Source organism: Strix uralensis, chromosome 13, assembly GCF_047716275.1.
Source record: "Strix uralensis isolate ZFMK-TIS-50842 chromosome 13, bStrUra1, whole genome shotgun sequence".
Lineage (NCBI taxonomy): Eukaryota > Metazoa > Chordata > Aves > Strigiformes > Strigidae > Strix > Strix uralensis.
Genome location: NC_133984.1, coordinates 25092763 through 25109513, shown reverse-complemented (window position 1 = coordinate 25109513; position 16751 = coordinate 25092763). Strand labels below are relative to the sequence as shown.

Genomic DNA, 16751 nt, shown 5'->3' with positions numbered 1-16751 from the left:
ATCAGCAGATGTATGTCTTGGGGCACGTCCCTCTGGAGATCACCACTGGGACCCTGCCTGCCCCAGGAGGCGGTGTTAGTTACCTTGAGGAGGAGGAATTCCCAGCTGGAGAGGGGTGGAGATGGCCATTAAAAACAGCTTGAATGCAGGATATACCACTCCAAGGTTGTACTTTCAAGCCATAGAGCCAACAAAGTAGTTGGGAAGGGGAGAGAGCCCTAGCCCTAGGTGGGTGGCAACCCGCCGGTGATGGTTTCACGACAAGGACCTCTGCCAAGAGAAGCGTGCGGTACCTGCAGCCCGCAGTCGATCTCCGTGACGTCTAGGAGGTAGCTGATGAGCGAAGCCTCCCCACTCAGCATGATCTCGTAGGTCGGGCCTCCCTCCACCCTGCACAGCGCCATGACACGGGCGACGATATTTGTGTGGCCAAAGAAGGTGAACATGACCCGCTGGCTCTCGCCTGGCTGCAGCACACCGTAGAGCGGCAGGACATCGAAAACCTGGAGGTAGGCGAGGAGAGATCAAGATGTCGAGCATGGAAATTGATGCAGAAGAGCAGCCATGGCTTGGAGTGAAGTACAGACGTGGCTGGAGGGGGCTCTTCCTCAAACACAGGCAAAATCACCCTAATCTCATCCTGTATCCATTCCACTTACCAGTGGAGGGGCCACGGGAAAAATCTTCTCCCATACTCACTAACGCATTAATTAATACACTACATATTAAAGTAATTTGGGCTGTCTCCTGGCAGCAAGAAATTCTCTTCACTGCAGAACTTGCCTTTAAAAGCACCTTTTACTGCCTTAAGAGAAACACAGTATTCGGAGGTGAAAGCCCTTAGAGCTGGGGGGGAGGACTCCAGCCCAGCTCATCTGACTCCTGATGCTTTTCGCTCTCTCCGATTTGCATGCTGCGCTCTCTCAAGATGCTACAGCAAAAGCTACTGCAGAAATTTCCTGTTGACCCCTTGATTAGCAAAAAGATGAATAATGCCCTCCATAGCTGCTGCACAGGTCAACCCTACGACATGTCCTGCGTGGCCTCTCCAGTGACCAGTTGCTTCAGCAGCGCTGTGCGATGGGCTTGGAGGGACGTGAGGCCACTCTGCGAGCAGCATCGAGGGCCACCAGTGGGAGGGGGGGGAGCTACATAACTGCTTGCCACACTGGAAACGTGGCACAAGATGGATTCCCACTTACCTCCTCCATTCCCAAGATGACGGGCTCTGCCTCCACAAGCTGCATCAGTTTGTTGATCCCCACCAGGCTCTGAGTCTCCACAGCACCTTCCAGCTCCGCAGCAGTGGATGGCAGGAGCTGGAAAACAAGCACCGTGGGCTGCAGTGAGCAGCTGGCTGGTCTGGGTGAGACCACTCTGCTGCAGGAAGATGAGCTGCAATCCAGACATATCCTTTGAAGCACTTTTGGATCCTACTTAGCCATATCTACTTGAATTTCTTTTGTTTATTTGTGCATACATGGCAACAAAGCAGGAAATAAAGATGATTCCACCCTTCTATCCGAAAACATTCAGCCACACTATTCTTTACGTCTACAGGGTATCATTTCTCCTGATTCAGAAAAAATGTGCCGTTATAATGTTAAAATGACCGGTATTTGGATGTGAGCAGATGCAACCCCTCTCCTTGAACTTAACGCCAACGCCAGTGCTTTCAGAACTTCCCATGCTTTCCTGCATCCTTTTTTTTGCCCCAGGAGCAGCCTCTGTCCCACACAATGCAGAACAAGGCACCAGTTCCCACTAGCACGGACATCAAGCTCCAAAGCACCGAGGTTCACCAGGAAGGTCAGCAGACCAAAGGCCATTTTCCATGCCAGGAGGAAGAGACAATGACTTTGCAAAGTCTCATTTTATCAAAGACAGCTCTGTGGCCATCTCTGCAATACTGCAGGTCTCGGGTGAAGGCAGAGACATAAAAACAGGCGGCTCCAGCTGGGGTTGAGAAGGTGGTACATGGAGATCACAGTACTTGGCACAGCTTGATACAGGAAGGAAACTGGAGGCCTTCACATCATGGTGCAGATAAAAGCCTCATTTTACAGTGTAAAAACAAGCCAAAAAAACCCAAACTCAGCATAGGTCCGTAGGATCTGAGTGGGCTTCTCCAAGCAAAACTATCTGATTTCTCCCTCCCCAGAAGCCCCGTGTCCAGCCACTGGCCCTGCTGCCCAGCCTGCCCTCAGGGCACATGACAGCAGGGCAGCAAAAAGGGGGATTGGCACAAGCATGGCTTTTTGGTGGCAAGCTGGGGGAGGCAATGCAAGCGGTAGGTGTACAAGAAAATCTACCTTTGCTTCCAGGGAGTCATCTGCATCTGCTGGCTCTTGGGCAGGATCCCCTGCGGCTCCTAGGGCTTTGGCTGGTTCCTCCACACCTCCATCCCTGCAGCTGCTCCCTGCAGACACCGAGCGCTTGGACCAGGCTCCCTCCTCCTTTGATGGTTGGGGTTTGATGAAAAATTTAGGTACTGGAGGGCTGAACCTGGAAAATAACATAACTTTGATTGTGGACCTGCAGTGGGAGGGAGGGAAGCCTGCACGAACAGCTCCTCAGCAGGATGTGGCCCCCGGGTGGGCACTGGTGCTGTGAACTCAGTAACGGGTCTGACCCAGCAGCTCCGAAACCAGGATGGAGCAGGTCAGCATATGGGGCTGCCTAGGGATGATGCTGGTATAGCGGCAGCGCAGGCAGCTGGCAACTGGCTGCAAGGAGAAATGGAAGAGGACACAGGTGAAAGCCTTGTAGGGAGGTAAAAAGCACAGCAGGAAAGGAAGAGACACACAAACTGGGCAAAAAGGTGAACCTGAGACACAAAGGGGCAGATCCGGACAGCAACAAGCCAGTGCAGACCCACCAGTGCCCTCCTGAAAGCACCCACAGCTGCAGACTGTGCCTCCCCCACCCAGAGGGCCAAAGCCAGAACTTCTGCAGCTCTACCAGGTGCTAATCCGGAATATTTCCCCTGACACCCACCCGCAGCTGCAGGTCAGCACAAGCAAGCAGCAATGCCCGAGGCTTTCTCCAAGCGCCGTAAGGCAGGAGCAGGGATGGAGCCCGGAGCCTGCTGTGCCCTAACCCCGACAGAGCCCAGCACCGTGCGGGGGCACCCACGGAGCCCGGCATGACACCCCCACACACGCGGGGCAGCGTGGAAAGACACGCTGAGCAACTCCAGGCAGAGACTCACAACTGAACAGCCCATTGATCCCTGAGGAGCACTGAAGCAGCAGCGACTGGTGCTCTGGGGAAGGAAGCTTTGGTCATTTTTAATCAATACACAGCAAACGCCGATGACAAGCTTCAGCTCCTGCTGTGCCACCGGTATTCCCTGGTTGTGAAACAACGGCTCCAACCGCACCTCGCGCTAAAAGGGCAGCAGCCCTGCTGAAACAAGGCTATAACCGATGTGGCACTTACCAACGGCACGATCACCTCCCCAGCAGCTTCTAAACACAAACCATCTGAGGACCAATTTGGCAAATGATTCAGCAAAGCAGTTCAACAGCTCATCTTACTGACAGGACTGAGTTGATAGTTTGACCAACATGTGTCACTAAAAAGTGTTCGGTTTAACATTTTCAAACATTCCCAGTGACTCAGACTACATTCCCTGTTTCAAATTGCAGCAGGTGCTCACAGTAACTCTGTTCACCCTTCTGATGCCCCATGGAGGGACACACTGGAACCATGCCTGCCTGTCACCACGCCTATCTGCAAGTGTTCCCAAGGGCAAACGAGGCCCATCTTTTACAGCAATGTGGGTGCTTCATTCCCAGCCGGGAACTCAGTGCCTTTAACGACGTGCTCCCAAATGAGTATTTGTCTCTAGCTTTGCAGCTCATCATTTAAGGCTGGTTTCCATTTCTGGATTAGAGGCTCTGTGCCTCACAACTCCCAAGAGATCTAGGAATGATGATCCTTATGGGTCCCTTCCAACTTGAGATATTCTATGAATCAATGCTCCTGCACAGCTACAATGGCAGTAGTAACAGCAGGTCTTCTCACTGTGGCTGTTTTCAGGGATGAAGAGATGGACCAGGTGGATAAGAGAAGATTTTTTTATAACAGGCTCATTTAACAGAGTCTATCACAGCATGGAGTGGCTCCTCACCTAGAGCACATGGAGCTGGTGGCTGTGGCCAAAGAAAACATTGGCAAAGAAACCATTGTGGGACCAAAACACTGGCTCTGGCTTTTAGAGGAACAGCAAGCATTGCTTCTGCTCCATGCCGGGACAGTCTCTTGTCTCCTCGGTGATACAAGAGGAAAACAGAGCACTGGCACATGCCAGGCAGATCCCACTCTTTCTGAAAAACAAATACAGGATGGTGTTTTGGGAAATGATCTCCCTGACTGGTATTCTCCTCGTCTGCCTTAAACCAGTCAGTCAGCAGCAAGAGATCTGAAACCCACCCAAAACCCATCCTGCCCATCCACCATCCCAATATCAGCCTCTCGGGGAGAAAGAGTGGCTGTACAGAAGGATGAGCACCAGTTTCACTGTCTTGTGAGTGTCCAGCCTCATGCAGGACAAAATCCCCATTCTCTGGAAGGGTTTTTGCTGCCAATCCCTGTCTCAGCAGCAGCCAGCTCAGGGGTGATGATGGGACCAGCAGGGAAGCTGGGCTCTCCATCACCTCTGCACTAGGCAGCACCTTGGACTAGAATGAATCAGCACAAAAATCCCCTGTGCAGATTTACACCCAAAAAGATGTGAAGATTTGGCACCTAGATTCAAATTTGGCTTGAGCCTCTTCTCCTAAGAGTTTAAAGATTTCTCACCTACCCTCTGAAGACAGGGATGCACCAGGAAAGAGCACAGCGATACTAGAGACGGCACTCTTGGGCAGAGCGACGCCAGTGCGTTCAGAGGGATTTTCCCTTAAGGAAAGCTGTTTGATGCACAGCTTGCTGGAAGCAGGAAAAGAGTGAAGGGTGAGAAACAGCTGGAGAAATTACGAGAAACAAGGTCTGGAAAATTTTGTCACCGTACTCCTCATTGCCACATGCAGTGACAGCAGGTCAGCAAATAAAGAGGACTATAAATAGCCCATCCTACCCCCCAGATTTCATCTGGTGGCTTCACTACTCAGTGCTCTGCCAGAGAGATGACGGGGAAGCAACAGCAGCAGTCCCTGAAACGATGCTCTCGCTCTACCTCATCCAGGCTATGACAGCAAGCCGTTCCCATGAACAACAGAAAAATTTAAAAAAAAATCAACATTTTGTTTCATAAACATTGAAGCTCTGCAGAGACCGGCCTTGAGCAGCAGCCTCCTGCCCAGAGGGAATTAAAGGAGGAGTCATCCAGGCCGCACGGGCGTAACATCATTTACAGGGAGAAGGATGCTGTTTGCAGTGCAAACATACCTCGGGTTCCCGCTGCGTGCCCCGGGTAATGAAGATGTCCAGAAAGCAAAGACAGAAGTCAGCTGCTCCCCAGGTTTGCTAGCTGAACATTGCTGACAGAGCAAGACGTCGTCACCTTCCAGACAGCGTTTGCTGACCGGCTACAAAACCAGAAGGCAACCCCCATCCCACCGCAGCCTGCTCGGGGCATGGGTGGCACAGGGACACCTCCCACACTTTGTCCTGAGACAGTCAGCTGCCCGACAGCACCTTGGGTAGGACGTGCAGCACTTTTCACCCAACCAATGCTTTCTCCTTCGCCTTCCCTACCCTCAATCTGCTCCTCCAACAGCCTGGGGCTGCTCCCCAGTCCCCGAGGCGAAGGACAGCTCTCAGGGTCTGTCACCCTGTGCAAAGGAGGAGGCTGAGCCTCAGAAAACCCAAGAGGAATAGTTAAAGCAATTCTCACGCAGCTGTTCTGGGCTCCAACCTCCACTGCAATGGCCCAGGTGAAAGTCCTCCAGGTGTGCGACAGCGTAATGGGCGGTCAGAAGCCCTGGGGCAGCAGAAGCTGTCTCAAACCTGCAGTCAGGCTCCCAGGAGCGCAACCAGAAGGTGCCATGCCCAGGCCTGGGGTAGGCTGGCTGACTCGCCAGCACGTGAGCTGGGAAAAGAGCAGCACCGTGCTGGAAAAGGCACGGAGATGGAGGATACATGGTGACAGCAGAGAAGAAAGAAGCTTACAGACATGTTGCAAACAGAAAATCATCACCCCCGCAACCTTTGTCCCGATAAAGCATCACTGTGCCACACCTAGTATGCAGGTTTATGTCTCTAAGATAGACTTGGTAACAGCATATGCTCGCTTACGCCTGGCTCCAAACCCCTCCCTGGCAATCATTTTATTTACTTTTCATTCTCTCTGGGTGCAACAGGCAGCAAATTTCCAGGTCTCCCTTGCTCCAGCTCCCCAGTGTCTCTGTCCACAAGCACAGAGACTCTCCATCAGCTGTTCACAGCAGCCGCACTGCCACCCCAGAGGTGAAGCCTGCCTGGCACCAGTCCTTGAGCCAAGACACTCCATCTCTAAGAAATAAGAGGCCACTTCTCCCTTACACCAAGCAAAACACTTCTCTGCTGCTGCCAAACCACACGGAGCTAAAGGCCGCATTCAGCAGCACATTTCCATCACGACTCAGCCCTTTTCTACCTTACCCACGGGATTTAAGCAGGGAAAGCAGCACCCATGGGGCTACCAAAGCCCAAAACGTACTGCCCCGAGGAGCTGATGGCACTGGGGGGATGAGGAGGGGGTATGGTCTACTGTCACCCATCTGAGACTCCCCAGCACCAGGGGCACGGTGGATGGGTGCATTTCGGATGTACATGCTCGCTGCTGCTGTTGCTACCTCTCCCCTCCGCTGGCTGACAGAGGACTGCTGTCAGATTTTTGCCTTGCACTGTTTTTCACTGCCTGCATTTTCCATTTCTTCCTTGTTACAAAAACAACAAAGCAGAAACCCCATCAAATATAACAGAGAGTTGGGGTTTTCTGGTCAGTAACAAGGCTGGGATCTGGCTCGCAGGGTCCCTGCACTGCAACCTGCCAGGGGACATGGAAGGAGAGAGGGCGGAGGAATGAGAATTTACTAATGCTGTAGAAAGATCCACTTGGGAGGAGAAAGGCTCCTGGTTGATTCAAAACACATTGGCCGAGAAAATCCTGGATGGAAAGGAGTCATTTTCTACATGTTTAGCTCAACAAAGCCTTTCCCCAAAGAATGTACTGGCAATGCATTATGCTGGATTTGTAGCTACGAAGTTCCCACTCTCCAGACACGCCAGATCAATACACAGAGGGGGTCTGACATGTGCCACAGAGGTGCAGAGCTCCCTGCTGATCCATCCTGGCACACGGACTGATTGGTGTGTGTCAGCTCTGTCCCAGGGAGGAAACGTGTCTTGCGTGAAGGGGACAAAGAGGTGATGCAGGAACAGCCACGCTCAAAGTAAATGACAAGGCACAGGTCCTTAACAGAGGATGAAAACTCTAGAGAACAGCGAAGTTTGGGGATGAGCCTTTGGCAGCCTTTGTCACAGGTCTCAAAAAAAATCCTTGTATATCCTTTGGGATTTAATGTCTTCCTTTTGATGGGAAACCCAAACAAAGCTGAGGAGCTGGATACTGCCCTTAGAAAGGGGGACAAATCAGTCTTTCAGGAAGAAACCTTTAAGGTAAGAAATATGATAAAATGTCCGAATTTGAGTCCAGACCTACTGTCTCCTGCTGGGTGACTCTGGTGACCCATTCCAACGCTGCAGAAAACATCTTGGTGCAAAGGCTTAACTCAGCTTTGAGCTATCAAAGGCCCAAAGGGTGAGGAGAACGTATTCTCAGTCTGTCTCTAACCATGTAGAGGTCTAGAAGAAGAGTAACCATGAGAGATTTATGGCTCAGCAGTGCCAGAGAAGGGACATGGGTTGGCGTGAGTTGGGCACGTCCAACCACACAGCAATGGTTGGACTGTGTTGCTTATATGATTGCTCTGCTCAAAGTAGCAGCAGTGATTAAAGGGTAAGTAGGAAAAATAGGTTGAACAATTAGAAGAAAAAAAGATCTAAGCACACAGTCTTGTCCAGGCAGAGGAACAACATTTTTCTCTCCTGGCCAAAATAAACGTGTGTGTCTGATTGATGGTGGCAGTCTCTGATGATCGGCTCCAGCAAGGTCAGATGGACGGATGGTTAAACTCTATTGATCTCACCTTCATGAGACCTGATGTTTGATTCCCTCGATGTCAGACTGGGTGAGTTTGATCTGAAAATTTAGAATACTAACAGTGCTTAATGTGGACCAGAAATAATATCTGACATGCTGCCCTTCTGCCAGGCTCTTAATGAGCAACTTGAGGTCTTAATAGCTTGGAGACCATCTTCATTTCCAGCTCTGCCACGGAGAATCACATGGTGTCTGCTGAGGGACCCACAGAAAGTACATTTCTGCTTAATTAATATACAGAGCAGAAAAGGGAGCTGCCACAACATCCCCAGTGCTAACGAGCCAGTGAAGGGGCTATGCCAAACCCTTCGGAGCAGAGGCTGCTATCCTGCCAGATGCTCAGGACCCTCAACTGCTACCGACTCAGCAGAGTTGGGTGACTCAGCATCCCCTGGAAGAACAAGCACCTGCAGGCTCAGGTCCTAAGCCAGTTCAGGTGGAGACGGGGTAATTAAAAGCTGAAAACTGATTCAGCATTCACATTTCCAAAAACCTAAATTGGTTCTAAAAAAAGGAAAGAGTAAAGATAAACAGGCAACTGGCCAGCAAGTGGCCCCAGAAGAAATTAATTCCACACAGGCTTTGCTGTAACGTGCTTGCTTCTCTGTTATTATAAAACATATGCATTGTTCTATCATCAAAATTAGATTTTCCCTCTAGCTTGCAATTAAACCCTAATCTAGTTTACCAGGAGATGATGGGGCCTCCAAGCAGAGCTTACAGCTCTGCTCCTTCTTCCCTGCCCACCTCCCTCCACCTGCTTTTGCGGGCTTTCCTCTGCATTTTAGTGTCTGTTCTTGAAGGTGCTGTGCATCAAGAAGGGCCACACTAAAGACTGGTTGTTACTCGGTAAGATCCAGCTGTGAACAGGCTACCCCAGTGCCCAGGTCTTCTCCCCCAAGCTCTCCTCATAGCCATAGCTAATCTCCAGTTCCCAGTAGGTTGTGTCCTCTGAGCCAGATCCCAGTTCTCTAAACAAACCTGTTTATTGATGATCTCTATTATTTGTAATGGCAGCACTTCAACGCACAATGGTTAACTTTGCTCAGTTTCCTAGGGCATTATGGAAAAACCATTTGCTACTGTAATTAAAACTGCCCAGACTAGACTTTTGTGCTATGCAGAGAGGCCACAGCGGGAGGAACTGCTGGGAATGTGTTTATAAATGTGCTCCAGCACGACTGCAAGATTGCTCTTGGGCTTGGAAACCACAGCCCAGCACTGGATGGCCCCGCTTCCCATGGACGTTCAGACAAGTGCTCCCACCAACACCTACAGCTGTACCCAAAGCTGCAGCAGAACCTGCCGTTTCCCTGTAAAACACTAAATAGCTGTTTGGAGAATGTGATGAGCAGTTTAACAGATGAAAATTCACTTCACCGGTGTGGTGTTTGCCTCAGGCCACAAAGGTCTGAGAAAGCAGCTTTCCAATACCAGCCTTCCTTCCCAGGGGAACCAGTATGGGGGCTACAGCAAAGCAGCAGCAAGAGACTGGGGCAGCAGCATATCGTTCTGGTGGCAGTGCCTGTGTAGGTTCTTAGTGTAAAATGACAACACGTAGGGTTGGCAGGAAAGAAAAATCATATATCTGCTTGTCCCAGTGCCTAAGTATAGGTTTGTAGCTCCAGAAATAAAGCAGGACTCTAGGCTATGGACGATGCAAAAAGTGTTGGTAGCATCTCACAGCCCCAGCTTGGCTGGAGAACGTTGTCTCCTTCCCAGTGTCAAACTGGTGGAGATCACTTATTCCCTGAGCACCTAAGCCCGACCACGGCTGGTAGGTGTTACTCCCACAGGGAAAGTTGCAAGCAATTTGTCAGATCACAGGCAAATAACCTTGGTCTTTGCAAAGCACAAACAGGACACGAGGAAGGAGAAGAGCTGCAAGGAGAGAGCGAAGGGGCACATACCTCATCTGGCTCACGCGGCTGTCCATCAGGAACGCCCAGTGGTACTGGACAAGAAGTGGGCTGCGGTTGGTCATCTCGATGTAACGCACACCTTCAGTGTCGTTCAAGATGCAGCCAAAGTCCAGGGCCGTGGGCTGGATATGGAGATTCGGAAAGTAGACTTCTCCCCGAACGGTGACCTGCTCCTCATGAGGGTGCTCAAGAAATCGTATCTTCAGAACCTTCTCTACTACCCGGCTACACAAATCCTCTTCATAAGCAGGGTTAAATCTGATGGAGAGATGAAGTTCCTCCCCTATCTCCAGCTTCACGGGCTGCAAGGAAATGAAGAGTATTAATCACCAGTGTGATGAAGTCCCAAGGTCTGGCAGCACGAAACGTGTAAATGTTCAACGTGTGACCCCAGCGTAGGCTTCTCAGTTCATCCTGCGTTTCCTTCACAGTGTGCGCCTGACTGCAAGCCCCACCACGCTCTTGTCTGAGACTATCTCAGGCTCATCTCACTGTGCTCTGCATCAATACACGAGGAAAATAAATATTCTTCTGCTGAATTCGGGACCCACAGAAGCAATGTGCTAAATACACAACTAAATCAGCACTCTGGCACACCAGGGCCTTTTGCCCCAGCTCTAGAGGAACTCCTTTACCCTCACGGCACAAGCAGCATGGCACTGCAGCCTCACCCTTGCAGGAGCTAGTCACTGGCGCAGCACAGAAGTGGTGGCCATGCCTACAACAAGCGTTTAGCAGAGCCCATGTCCAACACCTTCACCAACAACAGGGCAGGGGCCAGGCAGCAGCTGGAGGAGCTTCCTCAGCCTTCCTGAAAGCAGGGCTGCCCTTGAAGAAAGCAAGCTCCTCCTGAGGTTATCTGAGAACGGCTGCTGGAGAGCTCGATGGCCTCCAAGAGACACCTTTACTACACGGCTTGCCCAGACCTAGCTGCCTGCTCCCCTCTCCTCTCGTCTTAGAGTCAGGATGTATTTCCCCAGTTCAGATGATATTTCATTTCCTTCAGCAGCTCGTTTCAAATCTGATTTAGTTCAGGCCAGTCTACCACTGAGTCTAAAGAATAAACTTCTCTACTAAAGGACCTCCCAACAGAAACATACCACCACACTCCCCCCTCTTCAAACCCCACCAGCAGGAAGGCCCACGGCTGCTCACCTGAACGTCTGCAGAGAGGGGCTGCTGGTCTGCACCGCAGATTAAGAAGGGCTGCTCTAAGGCCAGGACAATGCTGAGTGGCAGGGAGGACGCGTTTCTTAAAGAAAGAGGCTGGTACTGCAGAGTTAGGACATCACTGGGTTGCTACAGAAACAGGACACAAGGGAAAAAAACAACGTGAAGTGGCCATGGAACTCCTTCCCTTTCTGATGCATTTCAAGTTTTTCAACCCCAAAGGGCATACACCTCTATTTACTATTTTTATTAGTTTCTACCCTTCTAGGTGGTTTTTCTCTAAGTATATCTGATGCCTTTCATATTTAGACACCACAGCATCCCCCGGGGACAGGGAAACACTCTTGCATACAGAGGAGGGAATAGGACCCCGCGAGGAGGCAGCTGCATGAACAAGATTAATAGCAGAAAGTGAACCCAGACCACTTGTCTCCAGTTTTGTATCCTCCCTCGAGAAGAATGGCACAAGATGATTTTCACTCACATACAGTAATTTCTTACAACCTTATCAGCTCTAGTAGCCTCATAAAAGCAGTGATGCTGGTCAGAGGAGAAAAGCGAGCAGGATTTGGCCCACAGTGGAGACCCTGCAGCAGCCTAAGGTTAGCTTTGAACATCTACAGGCACATACAGCCAGCTAGAAACCTCAACAGTCGGGCTGCAACAGGTGTCCTGCTGCCCCTGCTCCAGTGACAAGCTGTGTGTAGCCTCAAAGCTCAGCTCTGCCTAAGCTATTTCTTCCTGTTTATGCATTGCTCTGGGCTTCCTGCATGGTTTATATCAACTAGACAGTGTTTGGGAAACTGGTTCTGGATGTATCGATATCAAACAGCTGCAGCGTCGTAACACTCGATAAATCAGAGCGCATGGCATCAAGCAGACCACAGGCAGACATCAGGGAGAGCTGAAAAGCTTCTAATTAAACCCGAACTGCCTGCTCACAGGATTCTGTGCTTCTCTGGAAGCCTGGGAACCAGAGGAGAGACCTGAAAACACAGAAACTAAATAATGAAATATCTTCTCTTTTTCAGACACCTCGCGGGAGAGGGAAAGGTGATGCAGGAGTCAGGATCCAGAGGCTAAAGGGCATCTGCTTTGCGCTGGTGTTATCGTCACTGCAGCTGAAGGATGTCTGCGGGTCCTTTGAAGAAGGAATTGCAAAGAACTAGCATCCATACCAACAGCAGAGAAGGCAGAGAGAGACAAGAGATGACAGGTTTTTCTCATCAGCCTGAGGAGCTGACAGGAATCTCAGTTCTTCTCAGCTTCCCTACAGGATCAGTGTTCAGACATCACTGCACCTTGGAGGATCCCCAAAAACCTCCCTTCACACCGAGTACAGGAACTGGTGTCTCTCTAGAAGTAGCCATGATCCCCCTCGGCAGAGCAGCTGTTATCTCAGTTTTACTTGGGTGAAGTTAAACACCAGTCCCATCTCTAAAAACATCTTCACTTACTTTATGAAGCACCTCAGGACGGGTGAGGAGGGGGTTTAGCATCGCTCAGCTGCAGTCCTCTGCTCGCCCACCTGCAGCCCCAGCACACGAGGTGGCTGTGCAAAGCCCACGCTGTTCTCGTGGGTCCCACACATCTCGCCCTGTGCCCTTGGCTCAGCAGCTCAATTCTGTCTCCACATCATGAAGGCAGAATACAGCTGGTGGGACTGCTCCCAATCCCAGAGGAGCGAAATATTGATCTCAGTGTTAATGGCAAAATCTTGGTCCAGCTCAGCTCAATAGTCAAAGTCCCACAGACTTGGAGAAGCCATTTAACTTCCTCCTTTGAACACAAGCACACCTCCCCACCAGGCTTTCAGTCATCAGCCATGCTCTTCAATGCCAGGATGAAATCCAGAGACTTACCTTCTCCACCCGGAAAGTGATTTCTCTGGAGGACATCTGCAGGACGGGAGCAATGAACTCGCACGTGACATCCACTTGCTTTATCTGTGCCTTCCCTGCCTTGCTCCCCACGACGGCGTGGCACAGCAGCCGCTCCTTCACCACCTGCACGGAGGAGTCACCCGTCACTCAGCGGGGGCCAGCAGGGCGTCCCGAAAACGCACTGCATTTGCTACCCACCCAGCCAGAGACCGTATTACCGCCATCAAGTTACAGCCACTGGGCTCCTCAGCAGTCCCCTTTTCTTTTTATGCTGCATCCCATTTATTCTGCTCTCAAACGTCCATAATGCTACACCCCACTATCCACAAAAAGCCCTTGTGAGTCATGTGCTGCCTACAGTTGTAATAGTCCCTGCCCCAAATGATTACTGTTTTGATTTGTACCACTGCCAAGCATAATACTTATAGAAAGCTGTAGGAACTGATTTAAAAAAAAAAAAAAAAATACAACTATATTAAGGAAAACAGGTGATAGAAGGGCCAATGCTAGCAAACCCTCCCTTGGAAGCTTAGTGGACAGGATCCATGGGAAAAACCCAAATAGCCAGACGGCCTTCAGGTAAAGAGGGGGCCACTCATTCCTAGCAGGTACTGTGCCCTCCTAGAGCTGGTTTTAAAAGAAACCTCCCCAGGAAAGAGATGTCTTGCAGTTCACATGAAAACCCTCTGCTTAAGCTGGATGTTCTTACACTTAAGACTTTTTCCTGATTTCTCATGGTTTCAGTTCCCCAAATTCCTCCCTTCACTTCTCACTCTTCCCTCTGATACAACACCACAACCCAACTCCTCCTCGGAGTCTACAGACTCAAAATCATCCATGTTGCGTGTGCAATGCAGGGAGTTGGGCTTCTGACCAACCTCAAGAGTATTAAGTTCTCAAGACCCGAGGAAGGTGGAAAGCCCACTCCCAGGGTCTTGGCTTTGACTGCAGGAGGCAGGTAGCCACAGCTCAGCTCACAGATCCCCTTTCGGCTTTCCAGGCAAGACAGCCTCACCTGCACCCTGGTCACTTTATTTCCTTTCTGGTACCTTTTCCCCGTTTCAGCAAAACGAACTGCACAGGGACAGTCCCATCGCAGTCAGCTAGGTGAGTAATCGAGTATTCCTCAAGCTACCACCAAGGCAATCCTTTCAAACACCTTTCAAAACACAAGTATCAGCAGGAGCTTGATGCAGATTTATTCCACATTCACCTAAATATCTGTGGTCAGCGGTCTTGGAGAAAGGGAATGTACACAGGGTTAGCTGGCAGCTTCTCTGCAGAGTTGGATTTCCCTGGAAAGAAGGGTCCAGGGAGGAGAACACCCAGTGATCCTGCTGAAATCTCCCCCTCTGAGCTGCCATCCAAGGGTGCTGCGAGACCTGCCTGCCCTTGGGACCCCGGGACTGGCTGAGAGACTGGGGCAAGCTGTTATGGAAATATTGACAAAGGCCAAGCTGTCAATTATAATGATCCCTGCGAACAGTTTCCCACATGGATGAACATCACCCCGATCACTACAGCTGACACACTGTTCATTTTTCTGCTCCAGGACTCAGTCCCAGACAAGCCCTCTGCCCATGTTTGTCTACAGAGGAAAAATGATGCTACTCCCAGACACTCCCTCCCTTCACAGGTGTTTTGTTTTACTCACTGCTTCCCCCAGATACATTACTTTGCACTTTTTTATTTACTTTCTGCCTGTGCTCCTAGTCTAAGTGTAACTTATTTTCTCTGCCCTTCCTTTCTGCCTCAGCACATGACACCTTGTAACCTGCCATTTGCCCCTGAATTAGCAATGTTTCCTTCAGCCCGTGTTTTGGTATCAGCAGGTTGGGTTTACGGTAGCCATGGAAACATGAAAAAGCCTTAGGAGCTGATGGTGGCCAGGGAGGAAAGCAGCTGGTGCTGCCATGGTAACTTGTGGCTCTTGAAAAGCACTTGCTCCTGATGGGGAAGGCTCAGCCCTCGGGGGGGACCTCACCTGGGGAGTGCTGGAGAAGCCTTCCAGCACCATCTCCATAGTCTTGCCTGGCATCAGCTCCACCCTCTGCGGTTGAACCTTAAACACAGGGCAGGCAGGTCTGGGGCTCTGGGAGGAACCTTGGCCCTTGGTGGTGCTGACAGCAGGGACACGATCGCGCTGGTGAAACTGGCCAAAACCTTCTGTTGACCAGTAGAGCCAACGGGTGCGCCGTCCTTTGTTTGTTATCTTGAAGTGGTAATAGCAGGGATCCAGGCTGGAAGAGAAAAAGAGATGGAAAATGTCATGGGAGCTGCTATCTCCCAGCGGTCACCCAGCTTCAGCACCCTGATGGCGTTATCTGACTGCACACTCAGCAATAAAAGCACCTCCAAAAAGGCTGACCTAGCTCAAAGCTTCAGCAAAAGCCAGACCTTGGTTGCCCCTAAGTTTATCAGCATCCAGCAGCTGCTCTGTTTGCGTACAGCAAGGAAGAGCTGCATGAAGATCATCATCTCGGCTGCTGCAGACAGAGCATCACCAGCCTAGAGACCCTCCAGTAACCTGGGCACCCCTTGCCTCGCTGGCGGGGCCCCTGCCCTGGCACCCACGTTATCCCCTCACCCCCCATCCCTTAGGGAGCATCCAACCCTCATCACCCCCCAACATGTCATCCTTTGCCTGAACAGTGCAGCTGGTTTTGTGGTTTAGGAAGATAAATGCACTGTGAGAACATAGGATCAACAGAAGTTTCCCCAATACAAACATGGCAGCAAGACCAGGTCTGGCTGCCGAGGGGACAGAGCAACAACGAGAGATGAATAACGAGAGCTAGATATAAACCAAAATGAATATTCAATGGAAATTGATTTCTTCATGTAAAGAAACACTAACTGCAGGCTAGTCTGGAGTAATTATTTTACCCTCTATAAATCTGAGCATGACCAGGACATGAATTGTTCCTGGAACAGTTACTGGTTTTTTTTGAAAAGGACAGAATATATGGCTTACAAAATGCATGTCTGCCACAAGCAGCTAAATACAGACCTGAGAGTGTAGAACAAACCAGTCTTTGAAACAGACTGTCAAAACATGATGCGTACAAGCTTAGTGTGAAATGGTTTATGTGGTGGACAGCACAGATGAAAGCCTGGAGAAGCTCTGGGTGGATGCAGAATTTGTGGCTCTGGGAAAGCCCAACTCATCTGAGATGTTACCTGGGTCCCATCTCAGCTCACCTGGCGGCAGCTCTGCAGCCGACAGCAATGGCAACAACTCCAGAGTCTGCAGACCAAGACGTGAAGGGGGGCAGAGGATGATGACACGAATCACACTGACATTGTCCGCTCCGTTGGGTAGCCAATTTGTGGCTGCACAGAGCACAGGACACGCTGGACAAGCGCCAACCTCCCTGCAATGTCCCTGCTTATGTAGGTGGCTTGTGCATGTGTATTTGAACCCCCAAAGTCTATCCTAAAGAGTAGGATCAACCTGCTCTATCTACCCCAAAATTTAGGTATTGGACCACCGTGGACCCTCTTTGCAGCCAGGGAAAGGAACAGGCACCTCGAGAAGACTATTCTTCCTGTCCCAAGAGCTCTCCCACACAAGGCAGGCAGCACTCTGAAAAGGCTTATTTGTCTCCCATTTACGGGAACACG

The 16751-nt window shown here is 50.6% G+C and overlaps 1 protein-coding gene across 1 annotated transcript in view; it reads right to left on the bottom strand.

Annotated features, from left to right (window-relative positions):
• Nucleotides 1-16751, bottom strand: part of LOC141949124 (hydrocephalus-inducing protein homolog) — an 88165-nt gene that overhangs the window by 18931 nt on the left and 52483 nt on the right. Inside the window, exons 20-26 of the mRNA XM_074882356.1 lie at nt 15112-15367; nt 13107-13250; nt 11230-11373; nt 10063-10376; nt 2478-2505; nt 1203-1241; nt 294-503 (exon numbers count right to left, since the gene is read on the bottom strand). Coding sequence (XP_074738457.1) covers nt 294-503; nt 1203-1241; nt 2478-2505; nt 10063-10376; nt 11230-11373; nt 13107-13250; nt 15112-15367 — 1135 coding nt within the window. The remainder of the gene's footprint in view (nt 1-293; nt 504-1202; nt 1242-2477; nt 2506-10062; nt 10377-11229; nt 11374-13106; nt 13251-15111; nt 15368-16751) is intronic.